This window comes from Notamacropus eugenii, chromosome 1, assembly GCF_028372415.1.
Source record: "Notamacropus eugenii isolate mMacEug1 chromosome 1, mMacEug1.pri_v2, whole genome shotgun sequence".
NCBI lineage: Eukaryota > Metazoa > Chordata > Mammalia > Diprotodontia > Macropodidae > Notamacropus > Notamacropus eugenii.
Genome location: NC_092872.1, coordinates 389,584,456 through 389,603,642, shown reverse-complemented (window position 1 = coordinate 389,603,642; position 19,187 = coordinate 389,584,456). Strand labels below are relative to the sequence as shown.

At 41.7% G+C, this 19,187-nt stretch overlaps 1 protein-coding gene across 1 annotated transcript; it reads right to left on the bottom strand.

Moving 5' to 3' along the window:
- Positions 1 to 3,299: 3,299 nt before the first annotated feature.
- FABP6 (fatty acid binding protein 6) lies at positions 3,300 to 11,186 on the bottom strand. Its single transcript, XM_072630885.1, has 4 exons — positions 11,056 to 11,186; positions 7,030 to 7,205; positions 6,116 to 6,205; positions 3,300 to 3,426 (listed from the first exon to the last, which is right to left on the bottom strand). Exons 1-4 carry the CDS (start codon positions 11,120 to 11,122, stop codon positions 3,373 to 3,375), a joined length of 387 nt encoding a protein of 128 aa, XP_072486986.1. The 5' UTR covers positions 11,123 to 11,186; the 3' UTR covers positions 3,300 to 3,372.
- Between the last annotated feature and the right edge of the window lie 8,001 nt (positions 11,187 to 19,187).

The following is a 19,187-nucleotide window of genomic DNA, read 5'->3' as shown; positions in this document are numbered from 1 at the left end:
TTTACCAATTAATTTTTGGACTTATAAAACTTAATAAAATTTTTTTTTCAAAGTTCCCCCATGGCCCTTTTTTCCTGTATTTTATTTTGGTTCTGTATCACAATATTTCCCAGATATATTGAAGGAGAATCCTTGCTCTCCCTCACCTCAAAGCCATTATCACCTTGATGCATCTCTAACATTGCCTCCTGGTAGAATCACACATCATGGTACTGGAAGTGAACTAAAGTGATCGGTTAGGATTTGGCCAACCCCCTTATTTTAAGGTAAGGTAAGAAAACCCAGGAGAAATTGTAACAGGTCTAAAGATGCCTCTTCCCTTCATGGGAGCATGAAGATTTAACTTGGATAGCTATGCACACTATCTCACATACATCTACAAGCTAAAGCAAAATCTCCCCCTTGTTAATACAAAAAACATGCCTTTCCTACAAAGGGTTTGTTTCCAGAATAGGGAATGGAGCCCCACCTGGTGGTCAGGGCGAGAGTATCAGTACCTAAAATCAGTTGGCTGAAGAAATGATATGTTCTGGTAGAACCTGTAAAAGGCTGCAGTTGAAAAATATGATAGTTAATAGACTTTAAATTTGTTGTGATAGGCAATAGGGAGCCACAGGAGGGTCTTGAGCTTGGGAGTGATGTGATTAAATAAGGTAGATCCCTTTTTTATTACATCTTGCATTTCATCGTAACAATAAGCTTTCAGAATAGGCAGCTATCTGTTTTGTTGTTGACAAAACAAATATCAGATGAAATAACCTGCCTGTGATCACCTAAGTCCCCCACAGAAGGATTTTCTGAGATTTGTACATTTTGGGAGACTGATGAAGCCTTCCAGCCCTTCTAAAGACATGTAGGATTGGGAATGAGGGGTGGGGACAAGTTGCATGGAGAGAGAAGGTTGATAAATTTCCACCCTGCAGTTTGTATTTGCCCTTGTTCCAAAGAAGTGAATTTGAGTTTTTCAGCTTAATTACAGCTAACTCTCTGTTATTTAGAGAGTTATTATCAAAGCTCATTATAAGTAATTATTCAATCTGGAGGGGGAAGAACAATGGTGCTGGTTTAATTTAATGCCTACCTAGTTCACTTAATTAGCGATAAGTCTTGGTAGAAGGATGAACTTGAGAGGTGGTGGGAAGGACCATTTTTGGGTAAATGAGCCAGAATTGTGGCAGTCATCAAGATGAGGGGTAGGAGGGTTATGGCCAGGTAGCAAAGGACATTAGAAATCTGTCTGGAGCCAGAACTGAACACACAAGAACATCATCATCCCTTGTGTTTACAAAATACAAAAAGCATGGTCACATTATCATATCTGTGCACCAGAATAGGAAATTCCCTGATGTGGAAATTCCCTCCTTAGAGGCAGAACATAACTCATCTATGACATACCACCTGAAGCAGAGAGGTGTTAGAAATAGACCAGATTCTGCCTCAGACACAAGCCGTATGACCCTGGGTAAGTCATTTAACCTCTGCCTCAGTTGCCTTATCTAAAATAGAGATGATAGCACCCATCTCACAGAATTGTGGTGAGGACCAAATGATTTAACAAAAATACTAGAAATTAGGGAGCTGTCCAGGGGACTCATAGGCAACTAGGTAGCCTAGAGTCTGAAAGACTCTACTTTCTGAGTTCAGATCTGGCCTCAGACACTTAGTTGTGTGTCTCTGAGCAAGTCACTTAACCCTGTTTACCTCAGTTTCCTCATCTGTAGAATGAACTGAAGAAGGAAAGGGCAAACCACTCTTTGCCAAGAAAACCCCAAATGGGATCACAAAGAGTCAGACACAACTGAAAAAATGACCAAGCAACAAAACTGGGGCACTCTTTTCCTTGGTCACCCAGCTAGGGAGGCAGCACTTGAACTCAGGTCTCCCTTTAACATCAGCCTTCCTCCTCCACATACTATGCTGCCTCCCAGGCAGACAGGTAAGGAAATGTTATTATTCCCACATTTTACAGATGAGAAAATTGAAGTATAGAGAGGTAAGGTAATTTGGCCCCAGTACCAAAGTAATGGACAGATCCAGGACTTCAAACTAGGTTTCCTGAGTCAGTTTCTTACAGCCCATTCAGCCTAGCATGTAGTCTCAGGGAGAGACAAGAAAGCATTCCTGGAGCCTGCCAGCAATTCTCCCATGGGTGAAATCTTCCAGAAATCTCTATTTGGGGGAAGGGTCCACACCAACCTTCCCTTAGGATCAGAACTTAGCCACCATGTCTTGTCTTTTCCTCACCCCACTCCTTATCCTTTCAGTGAACCTTTATATGTTGTTGTTTAGTCAATCAGTGACCCCATTTGGGGTTCTCTTGACAAAGATACTGGGGTGGTTTACCCTATCCTTCTCCAGCTCACTTTTACAGATGAGGAAACTGAGGCAAAGAGGGTTAAGTGACTTGCCCAGTGTCACCGAGCTAGTAAATGTCTGAGGTTAGATTTGAACTTAGATCCTCTTGACTCCAAGCCCAGCACTCTATCCACTTTGCCCTCTTTTATATGTAGTCTTCCTTCATTAGAATGTAAGTTCTTGGAAGTCAGAGACTCTCTTTTTCCTTATATTTGTAGCCCCAGCAGCTAGCACAATGTTGGGTACACAGTAGTGCACATTAATAAATGCTTCATGACTCACTGCCTTGGGAAGGTGGAGTGAGTCCACAGGGATTTCACTTGGCAAAGTCAATGGGCCAGGGTTCAAATCCTGCTTTTGCCACATGTGGGACCTTGTGCAAAATACTTAGCCACCCTGGGCCCCACTTTCCTCCTAAAGGGGCTGAGGTCCCTTCCAGTTAATCTTTGATCTTTTGGGCACGTGTCTCCCCATTTCCTGTGTCCTCTTCTGGCTTCTGGCTCAGTGGTTGCAGTACCCCATTCTTGGCTTCATTGGGTGTATTTGCCATGGCTCCCATTTCCCATTAGTCTAATAAATTCATTCTTGTTTGCAAGGGCCCCCAAAGAAATGCACTTTTAAAAATGTAAACCACCTGGGTGCCTTAACCAAATACCAGTGCTAAACCATGTGGAATCAGACATGGCGGTACCCCTGCCCTTCTGGATGAGAGTAGACAGTGCAAGGACTGTCCTCCTACTGCCTGATTCTGCCTCCTCCCCCTTCCCTCTACCTGGGAGTCTATAGAGTTTTGAGATCCCAGGACAGATGTCCCAACCCTGTAATACAATGCACAGAAGCCTAAGATCCTCTTCTTGTCCAACCCCAATCCCCAGAAACAACAAGTTTCTAGATATCAAAAATTCCTGATTTCTTGAGACCAAGACACTCCCAGACACTGGATGTTTGCATTTAAAACTGGTTTTATTTAAATTTTCTTCCCTATCCTTGCAAGGAGGGTTCCAGGATTTGGGTTGCCTAAGACAGTTTCTTGCTGACTCGTTCGTAGGTCACACCCCCACTAGTGGAAATCTAAAAAAGCACAAAGGACAAAGTTAGGTTAGAAAGGTGAAGTCAACAAGCATTGGAACATTTACTAGGTGCCAAGCACAGTGCTAAGTGTTGAGAATACAAAAAAAAAAAAAAAAAAGCAAAAACTGGGTTTCTGCCCTCAAGGAGCTCCCATTCCAATGGGTGATACCTCAGTGCCAACAGGGGCTGATAGGAGCAGTGTAACGACGCTAATCTCTATGGAAAACACAGAGTGGGCATGGGGGTCTGGAGGAGACTAGGAAAGACAGAAGAACAGGGTTCTAAATCCTGTCCCTCAATTCTGTCAATCAATTCAATTCAATCTACATTTCTTAAACACCTACTACATACAACACCAGGTGTGCTAAGCTCTGGGAATATAAAAGTAGCAAAAGACATTAGATTAATTAGATTAACTGGGAGACAACATTCAAATTGATACGCACAAATCAAGCTATGTACAGGATAAATATCAAACTCTGTGACCTTTAGTAAGTCATTCCTTTGGGCCTCAGTTTCAAATGGGAATAACCATAACTAGATGTCCTTTCCAGTCTCAGATCTAAGATCCTCTATCTGCCTCAAAAGGTCTTTGTGATATCGAAGAGAAAGAGTATGGAACAGGAAAATAGAAGCACTAGGCCTGGAGCCAGGGACCTGAGTTCGAGTTCTGGCTCTTGCCACCCTATTAGCTGTGGGAATTTGGGCAAGTCCCTTTTCCTCAGCCCCAATTTCCTCCTCTATAAAATGGGGCTGTGGTGCCTTGGCAAGAGTTCAGCCCCTTAATCTTAAATACTGACTGTTTCATCCTGGGCCAGTTACTTGACCTGTCAATGTCCCCAGGCATCTCTCAAGTTACAGAAAAGATTCCCCACACCGATGAAAATCTAAGGCCCAGGTTGAAAAAACAATGGGAGCGAGAATTATTGCACAGCTGATATTACCTGACAGGGATCTGAGGGGGAAAAACACTTTTTAAAATGCAAAGCTCTAAAGAAAAAGAGCTATGACTAAATGAGAGAGCAATGGTATGTAAGAATCTTTATCATCCCCTGCATCCTCTTTATCATCCTTTTATCAACTCCCTGCAGAGTGATTGCCTTCCAAGGGTCTGCCTGCCAAGAGCCCTCACTCTCCAGGGTCCACAAAAACAGCTGTTTCCCATGGCAAACAAGGCTTGAAGATGGGGGAGGGCCCTGCATACCTGAACTCTGAGGCCCAAGGCCATAAAGGACTCTACCTCCAGGACCCAGGAAAAAGGGGCTTCCTGGGAGGGTCAGATCTGCAGATTTTCTGTGTATTCTCTCAGGCAAATCTGGTTCCTGTTCCCCTGGAATCCCAAGACCTGTCCCATAAATTCCAGAGCCAGGAAGCCCTGGTGAGAACAGCTGAATGCCAAAGTGTCCCTTCCCCTCCTTGGGCCTCAGCCTTCTTTTTTAAAAATCTAAGGGAATAAATAGGCTAGATGAGTTCTAAGGGCTCTTCCAGCTCTGATACTTTATTGTTCTGATTCTAGGAAAAAGATTAAGGAGGAGCCATGGTGGTAATAATAATAGCTAACATTTGAATAGCCCTTTAAGGGTTTACATACATTATCTCATTTAATCCTCGCAATAACCCTATGAGGTGGGTATTATCTCTGTTTTATTGCTGAGGAAAGTGTAGCTGAAAGACTCACACAAGGCTCATTCAGCTAGCATCTGAGGAGAGATTTGGACCCAGGATCCCTCCCTCCCTGTATACCACTGTACCCATCATGTCATGCTGCTTCCACAGAATGGGAGGGCTGGCTCTTGAAGTAGAGAACCTGGGTTCCAATGGAGCCTCTCCTGCGTGCTACCTGGCTGACCTCAGACAAGTTATCTATACTCCTTGGAACCCAGTTTTATCATATGTAAAATGAAGAGGGATGAGGGCAGCTAGGTAGCACAGAGGCTAGTATACTGAGCCTGGAGTCAGGAAGACTCATCTTCATGAGTTCAAATCTGGCCTCAGATACCTACTAGTTGTGTGACCCTAAGCAAGTCACTTTACCCTGCTTGCCTCATTTTCCTCATCTGTAAAATAAAGGAGAGGACTAGATATCTCTGAAGTCCCTTCTAGCTTTGGGGTTCATAGCCTAGAGTTAGTTAACTTTTAAAAAATATATATTTTGATGTCTTTCAATAAAATTGTTTTTCTTTTTAATCTTGGGTGTTTTATGCATTTAAAAAGGGGTTGGACAAGAACAGTCTATCATAGACTTCATTAGACTGCCAAAGTGGCCCAAAGGTTAAAAATTGTTGATTTCCTACCTATGATAACAAATAGGAAGGGTACCAGATTTTTCCCAGAGAAGGGCCCGTTCATTCACTGAAAAAGAAATTCACTGATAGAGCACCAGCTCTGGAGTCAGGAGGACTCAAGATCAAATCCAGCCTTGGATATTTGACATTAACTAGCTGTGTGACCCTGGGCAAGTCACAACCCTAATTACCTCAAAAAAAAAAGAAAAGAAACTGAACAAATCCTATAGAAAAAATGAACACTTAAGGAAAAAAATAAAGGAAACATAACTCAACAAAACCTCTAATGGCACAATAAATAAATAAAAATAAAAAATAAAATAGAAATGTCAGTTGCCGCTCTCTATGAGCTGCCAACAGCTCAAGGACCGCCATGAATTTCTTGAGGTGAACCCCAGACTTACCTCCACCAGTTTTCCCCCTACAATCTCTGAGGTTTGTTGATAGTTGGGGAAGGTAGCCACAATCTTGTTCCCCTCCATCTGCACTGTGGCCTGAGATAAAAGCAAACACAGTCCCCAAATCACTGAGTTTCTCCAAGGACAAACCAAACTACAAAAGCTCTATGGGGAGACAACTGATAGGCAAATGGCAGGGCCCTGAAAAGTGAAGCAAGCATGGGATAGGAGAAGGTCTAGGATGGTGAATTCTAGGGTGAAGTCTGGCAGAGGGGAGCTCAGGGAGACAAAGAGGCATTAAGTATCTCTAAGGGGAGGTAATCAAAATTCTTGAGTGCACCAGGACAAAATTAAAATGTAATTGGAAAATGTTTAACAAAAGAAATAAAAATACAATACAACATAGATAATATTCATTTGTGTTTTTCTAAGTATTAGAGCAGGGCTGGGGAAATTTGGGGTTTGCTCTGTGAAGTCTGGATTCAGTCAAGGGCCGAATTTGAGGACCATGAGGGTCACATGTGGCCTCTAGACCTCAGGTTCCCCACACTCATACTAGAGTAATACTGAGGGAACATGGGTTGGGGGGAAGAAGGGATAGTGATAATTTCCTCACCATCACCCCTACTTCTTGCCACCATGCTGTCCAAATATTGCTTTCCTGGGGAATAAGAGCCACTAATTGCTGGGACAGGGGCAGCAATAATGGTATGGCTTAATTAATGCCCCAGGCCCCAGTCCTACCCTCACAGTTATCCTGGAGCCTGAGACAAGAGGGAACAGAGCAAGTTGACCTTTCATTGAATTAGGAAAATAAAAATGTGTGTGTGTGCCTAGCAATGGAAAGGACCCAAGCCCCAGATGAGCTCCCTCCACTGTGGGAGGGAAGATACACCTGGGGTGGCCATGTCATCCCTCACCTTGAACTTCTTGCCTCCCATGGTCTCCATTTCACTCTCCTTGCCAATAGTGAATTTGTTTGTCACAGTATGACCACCTGGGTAGGTGCTGATCCAGGTAAAGTTGTTCCCATCCTGAACCACTTCAGTGGTTGTCTTGAAGTTCCTATATTTTTCAATAGTATCACTGGAGAGTCCTAAAAAAAAAAAATCACATTTGCTGTTTATAATCAATTCTCTGAAAGAAAAGATGTTTTCTCTTTTCCCTAGGAACCTAGCAAGTTTTCTCATTTGATTTCTTTTCTGAGGCAGTTGGGGACTTAACTCCATAAGTCCCCTAAGACATGCCCAGCATCAAGTGTCTGAGGTCATATCTGAATTCAGGATCTCAGATGAGTGCTAGCTGTATGACCCTGGGCAAGTCACTTAACCTCTGCCTCAGTTTCCTCATTTGTAAAAGGAAGATGCTAATAATAATAATACCTACCTCACAGGATTGTTGTGAGAATCAAGTAAGATAATAATTGTAGAATACCTCGCACAGTGCCTGGGATAATGTAAGCCCTATATAAACGTTAGCTGCTATTATAAGAATAATTATGCTCCAGTCAGTCAAACTGGCTTTTCAGTTGTTCTCCACAGACTTGCAGAGGTTGTCCCCTGTGTCTGGAATGCACTCGCTCTTCACCTCCAAATTCTTAGAATTCCTGGTTTCCTTCGAAGCTTAGTCAAGCCCCCTGTATGAGGCCTTTCCTGATTCATCTCAATTGTTACAGCCTTCCTCTCCCCACCTTCCCCAACACAAAAAAACCAAAAACAAAACATACACTTTGTGTGTGTGCGCACGTGTGTGTGTGTGTGTGTGTGTGTTGTGTATGTGTTTTTGTGTACCTGCTATCTGGCCAAAGACAAGGCAAGTTCTTTAGGGGCAGGAACATTTTCCATTTTGTCTTTGTATCCCCAACATTGGACACAGGTGGCATAGAGCCCTGGGCCTGGAGTCAAGAAGACTCAATCTTCCTGAATTCAAATCTGGCCTCAGACATTTACTAGCAGTATTACCCTGGGCAAATCACTTAACTTTGTTTACCTCAGTTTCCCCATCTGTAAAAGGAGCTGGGGAAGGAAATAGCAAACCATGCCAGTATCTTTGCCAAGAAAACCCCAAAGACGATCGTGAAGAGTCAGACATGACTAAAAAATGAAAAATTCCCAACATTTAGCAAGATACCCAGGACATAACAAACACCTGATAAATACTTGTTAATTGACTGATTGCCTTCCTAAGGTGAAAGAAAAACTATTTGCAAAATAAACTTCCTTTCCCACCACAAAGGAAAGACAATCAAGGAATCATAGACTTGTAAATCCTGCAGAGACCATAGAGATCATCTTGTCTTCCAACTTGGGGCCTGCAGAACTCCTGAGTGCACCAGAATGAGATTAGCATGTAATTGGGAAATACTTAAGAAAATAAATAAAAATGCAAGACAGCACAGATAACGTTCATTTGTGTTTTTCTAAGTCAGTACGTGGCCCCCATTTCTGCCTGACTTTGACACCTCCCATCCAGTCCAGCTCCTCCATGTGACTGATGGGGAAGCTGATAGAGAAGGGAAAAGGTTTGTTTGCCCCCGGGGAGAGGGGGAGGAGGGAGTCAGGAGCAGCCAGAACTAGGTGGCCTGTGACCCACACCATGCTGCCTCCTGGGATTCCTATGGACAATTCGATTTAATTCAACAAATATTAGTCCTTGCTATGATTATCTCCAATTTACTCTGTAATACATCTTCTTCTGATGTCTCCCCCATGCAAGTGTGAGCTCCTGTTTTCTACCTTCCTCTCTGTATGCCCGACGCTTAGCCCAGGGCTCACTTCATAAATGCTGGTTGATATGTTGACTTGGAAGGGATATTATTGCCTGTCCTTCATTCCTGAAGAGGACTATGATATCAGGGAGGTGATGCCATGACATGCAGGTGAATTGGATTTAAGTGAGGCAGGGCTGTGCAAAGTCACCAGCCTCACCTTCTCCTCCAGAGCCATCTGGGTCCAGTGGCCAGATACAGATTAGAATGACTGGAGATGGCCCCAGATGCAGTGGGAGAGTTGGCCTTTTTAAGCTAAGGTCTCAGTTTGACTGAGGCAGCGCCAGACCAAGGCCCCTGCCATTAGCTTACTCACTAAGGTAAAAATCCCCACAGCATTCTTTACTCCCCAGAGTAGCCGGCAAACATTCCAGAGTCCTCTAGCATTCTCTCCATTTACCTAGCACTGACTCCCTACCAAGAGTCGTATTAATACCACCTCAGATTTGGGGAGGGCTTTTAGCTTTGTGTAGAATTTTCTTATCTGCTTTCTTCCCCTGTGACACAGAACAGAAACTTTGGCCCAAGGAGGTGACCCACAGCTAGTTAACTCAAGGGTGGAACCTTGACTCCTAGCCCAGGTTCTTCTCACATTGGCTGCTGCCCATCTGACAAAAACCCTAATCTTGTGGCCTGAAAGGCAGCATGGACAAAGGACAGAAGGAAGAGATTCTATTAGCATCCCTGTCTCTCCCCGACCTGGCTCCTGGAGGCTATCCTGATATCCCCGGTTTTCTTCCTGTAGCAAGATCCACATTCCAGCAGGGCCTCAAAAACCTCCCCAGGTTACCTCCAGGAAACTTCTGTGCTTCTCCACAGCATTTTACCATTTCTTTAAATACATGGAAGAGGGGATTGGGGTTCACCAGTTACTGGACTGGGGGTGGTGGTGCAAAAAAGACCTTAGTTCCAAGGTTCCCAGACAGAGAGGAGACACAAGCTATTTTAAATTCTCAAGGGAAACACAGCAGATAAATGCATCCTGTTAAATGCTAAAGCTCAGCAAACCCTACTTCCATTCATGATCATCTACCTTTTCAAAGAGGGATTTTGGCTTTCTTGCTCAGTAATTTTTCAGTTGTGTCCAACCTTTAGGGACCCTACTGGAGATTTTCTTGGCAAAAATATTGAAGTGGTTTGCCATTTCCTTCTCCAAGTCATTTGACCTCCAGATGAAGAAACTGAGGCAAACAGGGTTAAGTGACTTGTCCAGGGTCACACAGCTAGGAAGTACCTGAGGCTAGATTTGAGCTCAGATTTTCCTGACTCCAGGCTCAGTGCTCTGTCCACTGAGTAACCAGCTACCTCTACGGAGTTTAGTGGTTAGTATGATTAAAAAGTAAGTCCTACATTAAAGTCAATATAGAAGAAAAAGTGAAGGTGTCAGTGCCCCACCTGATTCCAAGTCTTGAGCAGCTGTGCAGTGCCCAAAGGGCACGCACATCCCATGAGTGATTAACTGTGGTAATTTAAGAATGGATTTAAAATATTCTTTTTTCTTTCATTTTATAGGTATTTTTCTAAGCCTCTATTAAGTAGTTAGGACATAAATACTTATTAAGTTGTTTGGACCTAACTACTTAATAAGGGAAATGGCAGGTATTTCTTTTGACCTAGGGGCAGCGTGAAAAAAAAAATTACTGATACCAAGAGCCTATAAACAGGGAAAGTTGGGAACATCTGTCTTAGTTCCTCTTCAGCAGCTGGAACAGAACAGGATCCAAGACGCAACATACAGGAAAGAGTACCAGAGTTAATTTAGGAGACCAGAGTTTTCATCCCAATTACACTACTAATTCATCCCATTTTTCCCCCTGGACCATATCTATAGTTTCATCTGTCCTTTCCAATCTTAAAAATTGACCTAAGGTTACTGACAGATTAAGTTCCCAGGGTCACAAAGAAAATATGCATCAGAAATACACCCAAAATCCAAGTCTTTCTGAATCTGGAGTTAGCTCTCTATTCAATTCCCCAAGTTCTCTTTCTGCTTCAGTCTATCTGTCAATTAAATGGGTAGCTGCTGCCTTGCCTAGATCCCAGGTTAGCTATGAAAAGCAAGTGTGCAAAAGTGGTTTGAATAATACCTAGCACCCCTCCAGTCTAGGGGTAGGAAGGTTGTTATTCCCCCTCCCCAGGATGACTTTATCAGAAAAAGCACCAGACAAAGCTCACTCACCCAAAATTTTCAGGAACGCTTCATAATTCTTTTCACTCTCAACTTCGTATTTGCCAGTGAAGCTCATGATGAATGGAAGTCAGGTGAACAAGGGGAAGAAAGCAACCTCACACCTTAGGAGGAGACTCAATGAAGAGACTCCTCACTAGCGGCTTATAAACTCTCCGTGAAGCCTCTGCCCAGCCCCCAAATCACCCCACTGTTCCCCACCCTACCCTGAGGATTTTATGAGGGGCCAATCAAAAGGAGGAAGGAAACTGTCCCCAACCCTGAGGTTGTTGAACCTCCAGTTTGGCTGAATTCCCACTGTTCTTCCTTGGCCTTGGAAGATCCAAGACCTTCATTTGCTTTAATGAATTATTAGATGGGGATCCATGTCAATTATCAACCATTTGTGAAATGTCTACTATGTTCCAGGTACTTTCCTAGATACAAAGACAAAAAGTGAAAGAGTCCATGTCTTAAAGTGTCTACATTCTATTTAATGTGTTGGACACAATCGAAAAACAACTGAACAAAAATAAAACCAAGAAACAATACCAACCAACCAAGCAAGGGTTCTAGTCTTGGCTCTGGTACACCAACCTTGACCTGGGGCAAGTTATAGGCTTATGGGACCATAGGCTCTCTGGGCTTTGGTTTCATCATCTTTAAAATGTGAAAAAGTAAAAGAAACAAAAAAATTAAAATATGGCTAATTTCCAAGGGACTTAATGATGAAAAATGTTATCTCCAGAGAAAGAACTGATGGAACCTAAATGCAGATCAGAGCATGTTTTCTGCTTTATTTATCTTTCTTAATTTGGGGGGGGAGTCTTTTTTCTTTTGTAATATGGCTAATATGGAAATACGTTTTGTATGACTGTGTATAATATCAAATTGCTTGTCTTTTCAAGGAGTAGAAGAAGAAAGGAGAGTGGGAAAGAATTTGGAACTCAAAATTTTAAAAAGTGTATGTTAAAGATTATTTTTACATATAATTTAAAAAATATTAACATTCACATCATTGAACAAATTTGTCTTTGTAATTGCTTCTACTACTGAATCTTGTATAATTTTAAAGTATATATATGTATATATATATATATATATATATATATATATATATATATATATATATATATATATATATATATATATACACACATATGGGAGAAATTTTGGTTAAAGAGATATGTCAAGATTGGAATTTTGCTCTATGGGATCAAACATTTAAGAAAAATCAATAAACAGTAGAATATATCTTCTAAAATATATATAAACATAAAATTTTTAAAAAATTCAAATAAAATTTAGTTAATCTTAAAATGGTAGCATCCTGTAGTATTGAATAGAAAGCCAATGTTGAAGTAAAAAAGGCTTGAGGTCAAGTCCCTTCTCTGACATATACTGACTTTGTGACTCTAAACAAAAACTTACCCTCTCTGAGATGACAGGTAACTCTTGACAATATCGAATTATGGCACAATTGTCGATTAGCCGATCAACATTGGTGGAAGGAGCTTTCTCATGGGGAGTTCCCTATTCAATGAAATCATACCTCTCAGCCAAAAAAACAAATAAACCCAATTCCAAAAGTGGGTCACTGTAAAGACCAAATGAGAATCAAGCATTCCACAAATGCAAGATGTTATTGTTCTAATTATTAATACTGATAAAAATCCTTATTAGTTTTTCTCCCCTATAGAAGTCTGTTAGCATTTAGAGATCCATTGTCAAATTCATTGCAAAACATCTAGTCTAAATTCCCATCCCCTAAGAGATACTTAACCAGTCTCTGTTGAACATTCTCAGTGAAGTGGATCTCATTATCTCATGAGGGAGCCTCATTGTTGGACAATTCTAATAGTTTGGGTTTTTTTCATCTCTTTCTTCACATTGAGCCAAAATTAGCCTTCCTGTAGCTTCCACACATTTGTCTTATTCTTTCTAATCTCTGGCATAACATAGAGTAAATTTAAACCTTTTTCCATACAACAGTCCTCTGGGTATTTGAAGACAACTATCATTTCTCTAAAACTTTTTCTTTGTTGAGGCTTAATCTCACCAGTTCCATCAAGCATACCTAAGCCTCCTTATATTGTCCTGGTCACACTCCAGCCTATTAGCATCCCCTCTTAAAAATGTGATGTCTGGAAGTGAATTCCAAACTCCAGACATGGTCCTCCCCAGGGCTGCAGAGAGTAAGAATGATCTCCCATGTGTGTTGACAAACCACACCGCCCCAGTCAATTGTTGGATCCCAGGGATTTTCTGAACTAATATCTTTGCCACTTTCTTCAGGTTCCCAAATATGAAAACTTAACACATCTTCAAGGGTCTTATTTTGTATTGAGAAAACTAACATAGGGAACTCTTTATAATGGACAAAACACCAAGAGGGACTGTAGTGTTATACACCTAAGTGTACCACATCATTGGTTTAGTAGGTATCTTCCCTGAGCACCTACCCTAAGGGAATGAGTTTAACTACAATGCTAGAGATCTCAGACAGTAAGTAGGATTTCCTGACATTTAGAATCAAATGGAAAGAAATATAACTCAGGGAAATTGTGTTATCTCCTCTGGAGTTGAATGTAAAATCAAGTGCCAATTGAGACAAAGAACACTGAAAAGAACAGTGGGCCTGAAATCAGGAAAGAGAGGAGTTCAAATCCCATCTCCAATGCTACCTCTGTAATAACAGATACATCAAAACCACTCTGATGCTCCATTTTCTCTTCTCCCAAATTGTAATAATACTCATGGTGCTTATCTCAGAGAGCTGTAAGGATCCAATGAATCACTATATGTAAAGTGCTTCGCAAACTCTTTTTTTGCCCATATCAATAACAGAACTCCTCTTTCCCCCTAAATTCATCCCTATTCCTAATTTCCTCATTTCTCTTGAAAACACTACCAGATGGTACTTACCATTCAGTTACCTGAGTAAACAACTTCAGTCATCCTCCCATCTTCCCTCTTCATCTCCACTCTATATCCAATCAGTATGGAAATTTTGTTGATTTTACCTCCACAACCTTTAATTTTTCCCTTGCTTTTACTCACCTGGTGACCTTGCTTGTTTGGGGCAGTCTCTCTTGAGACTACAGTAATAGCCTCCTAACTGGTCTCCTCACTTCAAGGCTTAGGTCAAGTAGCCCCAACTACAGAAAACCTTTCTTGTTTTTCCCAGTTGCTAGTGCAGCTCCAAAAATTACTTTGTAATATATAGTTTTATCTGGATTCATGCTGTTCTTATCTCACCCATCTCTAGTGGAATGTAAGCCTCTTGAGGTTCAGAATGACTCTTGGTCTTATTTTGGTATCCCCATTACCCTGCACAGAGCCTGGCATGTATCAGGGATAGTAGCTGTACTTGTGATTTCTCTAGTATAGAGGGAACTCCCCTCTGCCAGTGCAAGTAGCACCGATTCACCTTGTCGGTAATTTAAAGTCTTACAGAGTTGCCTAGAACATGCAGCTAGGTGTCAAGGGTAGACAGAGTGCTGAAGGTGGAGTCAGGAGATCTGAGTTCAAATTCAGCTTCAGATGCTTCCTAGTTGTGTGACCTTGGGCATATCACTTAACCCCTTGTTGCCTGAGTTTCCTCATGTGCCAAATGAGGATTATAATGGCACCTCTCTCCCATGGTTGTTGAGAAGATCAAATGAAATAATATTTTAAAGTGCTTTGCGTACCTGAAAGTGACATACAAATGCTATTATTACTACTATTATTTGACTTTTCCCAGGCTCACACAGTCAGTATGTGTCAGAGTGGCAACTTGAAATTAAGTTTTCCTGGCTCAGAGATCTGTTCTTTATCCTTTACACCATGCTGCCTCTCACATAATAGGCTGCATACTTTTTTCTTTCACTCTTTCTTTCTTTCTTTCTTTCTTTTTTTTTTAAGGCAATCAGGGTTAAGTGACTTGCCCAGGATCAGACAGCTAGTGCCTGAGGCAAGATTTGAATTCAGGTCCTCCTGACTTCAGGGCTGGTGCTCTATCCACTATGCAATCTAGCTGTCCCAGTGGGTTCTTAATAAACAAGTAATAGTTGTTGTTGTGCTAGTCCTTCATTTTTAAAGAAGACCATGATATCAGAGAAATGATGACATGACTTGCACATGACTTTGTTTTGAGTGAGGGAGGGCTGTACAAGGTCACCAACCTCACTTTTTCCTCTTGAGCCATCTGGATCCAGTGACCAGCTATTCATCAGGATGACTGGAGATAGGCCAGGATGCAATGGGACACCTTGGCCTTTTTTAGGCTAGGTCTTTTCACCTACTCACTTAGAGGGAGGGGTTCCTCTACCACAATAGATCAGATATTGTTCTGCAATCTATAGTCTTAGAAAGTTGACAGGAGACACTGGAGAGTTAATAATTGCCCCCTTTGCAAGCCCTAATGTGGGTTAATGGACAGCTAGGTGGCACAGTGGATAGAGTACCGCACTTGGAATCAAGGAGACTCATCTTCCTGAATTCAAATCTGGCTTCAGACATTTACTTGCTGTGTGATCCAAGGCAAGTCACTTAACCCTGTTTGTCTCAGTTTCCTCATCTGTCAAATGAACTGGAGAAGGAAATGGCAAATCACTCCAATATCTTTGCCAAGAAAACCCCAAATGGGGTCATGAAGAATTGGACACAACTAAAAAAAAAGACAATAACAAAGTGAGTTAAAATATCAGGTACTATAATTAGTCTCAAAGCTTGTCCTTTCATAGGATTATCTCCTTCATTTTACAGATAAAGAAACTGAGGATCAGAGGGATCAAATGATCATAATTAGGAACCAGCATTGCTGGGATTTTGGTCCTCTGACCCCAAATCCAGCACCATTTTCCTGCCTCTGTGCTTTTATTTTAGCCTTTATTCTTGACTAACCCCCTTGAGAAAGCTGTGTACACTTGGAGTCCCTCCACTGTCTGCTATCACTCTCTACTAAACCTTGTGCAATCTTACTTTGTACCTCATCATTCCACTGAAACTACTCCCTCCAACATTACCAGCAATCTCTATATTGCCAGATCCAATGGCTTTCTCTCAACACTCATCCTACTTGATTACTGTGCAACCTTGAAAGTTGCTGATCATCTTCTCCTGGATTATCTTGCCTTTCTAGGTTTTCATATTCCTGCTCTCTCCTGGTTCCTTTCCTATATTTCTGAACACTCCTTCCTTGTCTCTACTGCTACATGCTATTAACCATGGGTATCCTCCAAGACTCTATCCTGGGACCTCTTCTCTTCTCCCTCTATAGCATTTTGCTTGGTGATCTCATCAACTCTCCTGGGTTCAGTTCTCATTTCTACAGGCTATTTTCAAGTCTATATATCCAGACCTAACCTCTCTACTGAGCTCTAATTCTACAGCATGCCCTTTGGACAACTTGAGTTGGATGTCCCACAGGCATCTCAAACTCAAAATGTTCAAAACAGAATTTATTATCTTCCCCCCCTCACCAAGTGCCCCTCTCTTCCACATTTCCCTGTTGTTGACAAAGACACTACCATCTTTTCAATCACCCAAGCTATTATCATTGTCATCTTTGACTCACACTCACTTCACATACATAGTCTATTGTTGAGCTATTGTCTTTTCTTATGTTTTCTGCCTTCAAAACATCTCTCCTATATGTCCCCTTCACTCCACTCACATAGCCTGGTGCAGGCCCTCATGACCTCACACTTGAACCATTACAAAAGCCTTCTAATTAGTTTTTCTCCTTCAATCCAATCCATTCTCCATTCAACTGCCAAAGTGATCTTCCTAAGGCATGGTCCAGCCATGTCATCAATTTCAGTGACTCCCTATTATCTCTAGTATCAAATGTAAAATGCTCTATTTGGCATTTAAAAGCCCTTCACAACCTGCCTTCTGTCCAACCTTTCTGGTCTTTTTGGACTTTAGGCTTTTCTACATACTTTATAATTCAACAACCGGCCTTGTTCTTCCTGTCACGTGTAAACTTAGTGCTTACCAGAGTACTTGGCACATAGTAGATACTTAAATAGCTAGTTGATCACTAGATGACTGACTGAAGGGGTCCATAAGAATCACCAGACTGCAAACTAGATCCATGCCATACAAAAAAAGTCAAGAATGCCTGCCTTAGTGGGTGCTAAATAAATATCTTATATTAACTTGATTCTCATTGAACAGGCTCTAGGAGTCTATATGAAAAGCAGAATGATGGACTATAGCAGAAGCCATGGCTAGATTCCATACACACTCCTCTCTCTCACCTCCCTACTTCCTCCTTTTTCTTTTCCTTCATTATTAAGTGGAATTGAGTCTAAGGCCAAAAAGCTGTTTTCTTTTCAGTTAGTACTCTCAAGTTCAAGGTCAAATTTTGGAGAATTAGAAAGGTCTGTTATCAAGATCTCATTCCCACCCCCTTCCCACTCCCTCCTCCCATCCCACAGACTTTCAGTAGCCAGGTAGATGACCTCAACCTTTCCTATTTACCTACTGTTTTATGGGGCAATTGTAACTGATAGAGTACAATAGTACTCAAAGTAAGTATGGTGTAGCAGAAGGAGCAGTGACCTGGGAGTCAGGAGGCCGGTTCAGGTCCTGATGCTGACATCTACTCTCTGTGTCACTTTGGGCAAACCACTAGCTTTCTATGTGCTCTGGTTAGTTCCAGGTTAAGAGTAGAATTCAGTCCCAATACTGGTTCTGCCACTAATAAGCTATGTGTCCCTGGGCAAGTCATTTAATCTTTTTTACCAGTAGTCAGTAAGAAGAAAGGTTGGAGTAGATGACCTCTAAGGTCTAAGATTAAGCCTAAATTGGGTTTTTGTGTGCGTGTGTGATGAAGACCAGAACAGCTGTGCCTCTAGAAAAGATTAGTTCTAGCTTCTGAGGTTAGACTCTAAACTTGGGCTGGGCGAATGAATGAAGGAATGAAAAAACTAAAGTGAATATTATGTGCAAAGTCTTGTTCTAAACTCTAGGAATATTAAAAAAAAAAAAAAGCAAAGTCTAGCCCTGTCTTCAAAGAGTTCACATTCTATTGGGAAAAATTCATACATTTCCACTATGTGGTGGCTTGGGGAGAGGCAGTTTAGGGTTAGATTTCTTGAATGATGAGTGGGGTCTTAGAGAAATGGACTCACAGGTACCCCTTCAGAGTCACTTTTGCAGAGTAGAAAGAATTAAAACTTTTGGGGCATGCTTTGACACTTAGCAAAACAGAATCAAAACCCAGGCATCAGTGTTTTGTGGATCTCAGGAATATGTGACATGGGTGAACTTGGAATTGTGAGGTCTGTTTTCCTGGGGTCTCCCCTGGCTTGGTATCTCTTACCAAGAAGGCACTCAATAATTATCTTTTCATAGATTGACCCAACCAACTTCCCTACCCCCCAAAAAGAAATTCCAGTCATTCCATTCTGCCATCCATCACCATAAACTATGGTTTATCTATCCCACCCTCAACATAAATACACACACACACACACACACACTCACTCACTTACCAGAGATCCCACAAAAATCTCTGGGATAAAATCTCCCTTTACAGGGAAAGTTTATCCACTCCATTTTGGAATTTCCACCTTGCAGATGAGCAGTCCTCAATGAGTGCAAACTCTATATCTAGCTGGACCCAGACCATGTTTCACATCCCATCCATTCTTCCATCCCCCAAAGACACCTTGCCATCTTTCCTGACCTGTACATGGCCCCACATCCTTTCCAGCATAACTGAAAAAGAGTAATCAGATCAATCCTCCCACTGTTTTGGGGGAAAGCTTCATATACACTTAAGTCTTCAGTCACCATTCTTGTAAATCACCTGACCAAAACTCCCTTTTTCCTCTATATGTGTTGTCTCCCCCTATTAGAAGGTGAGCTCCCTGAGAGCAGGCACTGCTCACTTTTTTTTTTAGTGCCTGGAATATATTAGGCACTTCTTAAATATTTTTCTTTCATTCATTCCAGACATTCCTTCAAGAGGTTGATGTTTGAAAAGTATAATGAATCCTTGGTTGATATATTGTAAGGGAGGGAGATCCCTAGCAAGTGTAATGGGACTGGCCTCAGTCTTCCCTTGAGGATCTCTAGTGATCTCTAGTGATGGGGAACCCACTAACTTCCAAGGATAATTAAGGTAATTAAGAATGAATGGAAACTTC

Excerpts from the sequence above, each read along its gene's own strand:
- FABP6 (XM_072630885.1), bottom strand. The coding sequence starts at position 11,122 with ATGAGCTTCACTGGCAAATACGAAGTTGAGAGTGAAAAGAATTATGAA. Across the intron at positions 7,206-11,055 it reads AGCGTTCCTGAAAATTTTGG|GACTCTCCAGTGATACTATT; the intron begins GTGAGTGAGCTT and ends TTTTTTTTTTAG. Across the intron at positions 6,206-7,029 it reads TGGGAGGCAAGAAGTTCAAG|GCCACAGTGCAGATGGAGGG; the intron begins GTGAGGGATGAC and ends CTTTTATCTCAG.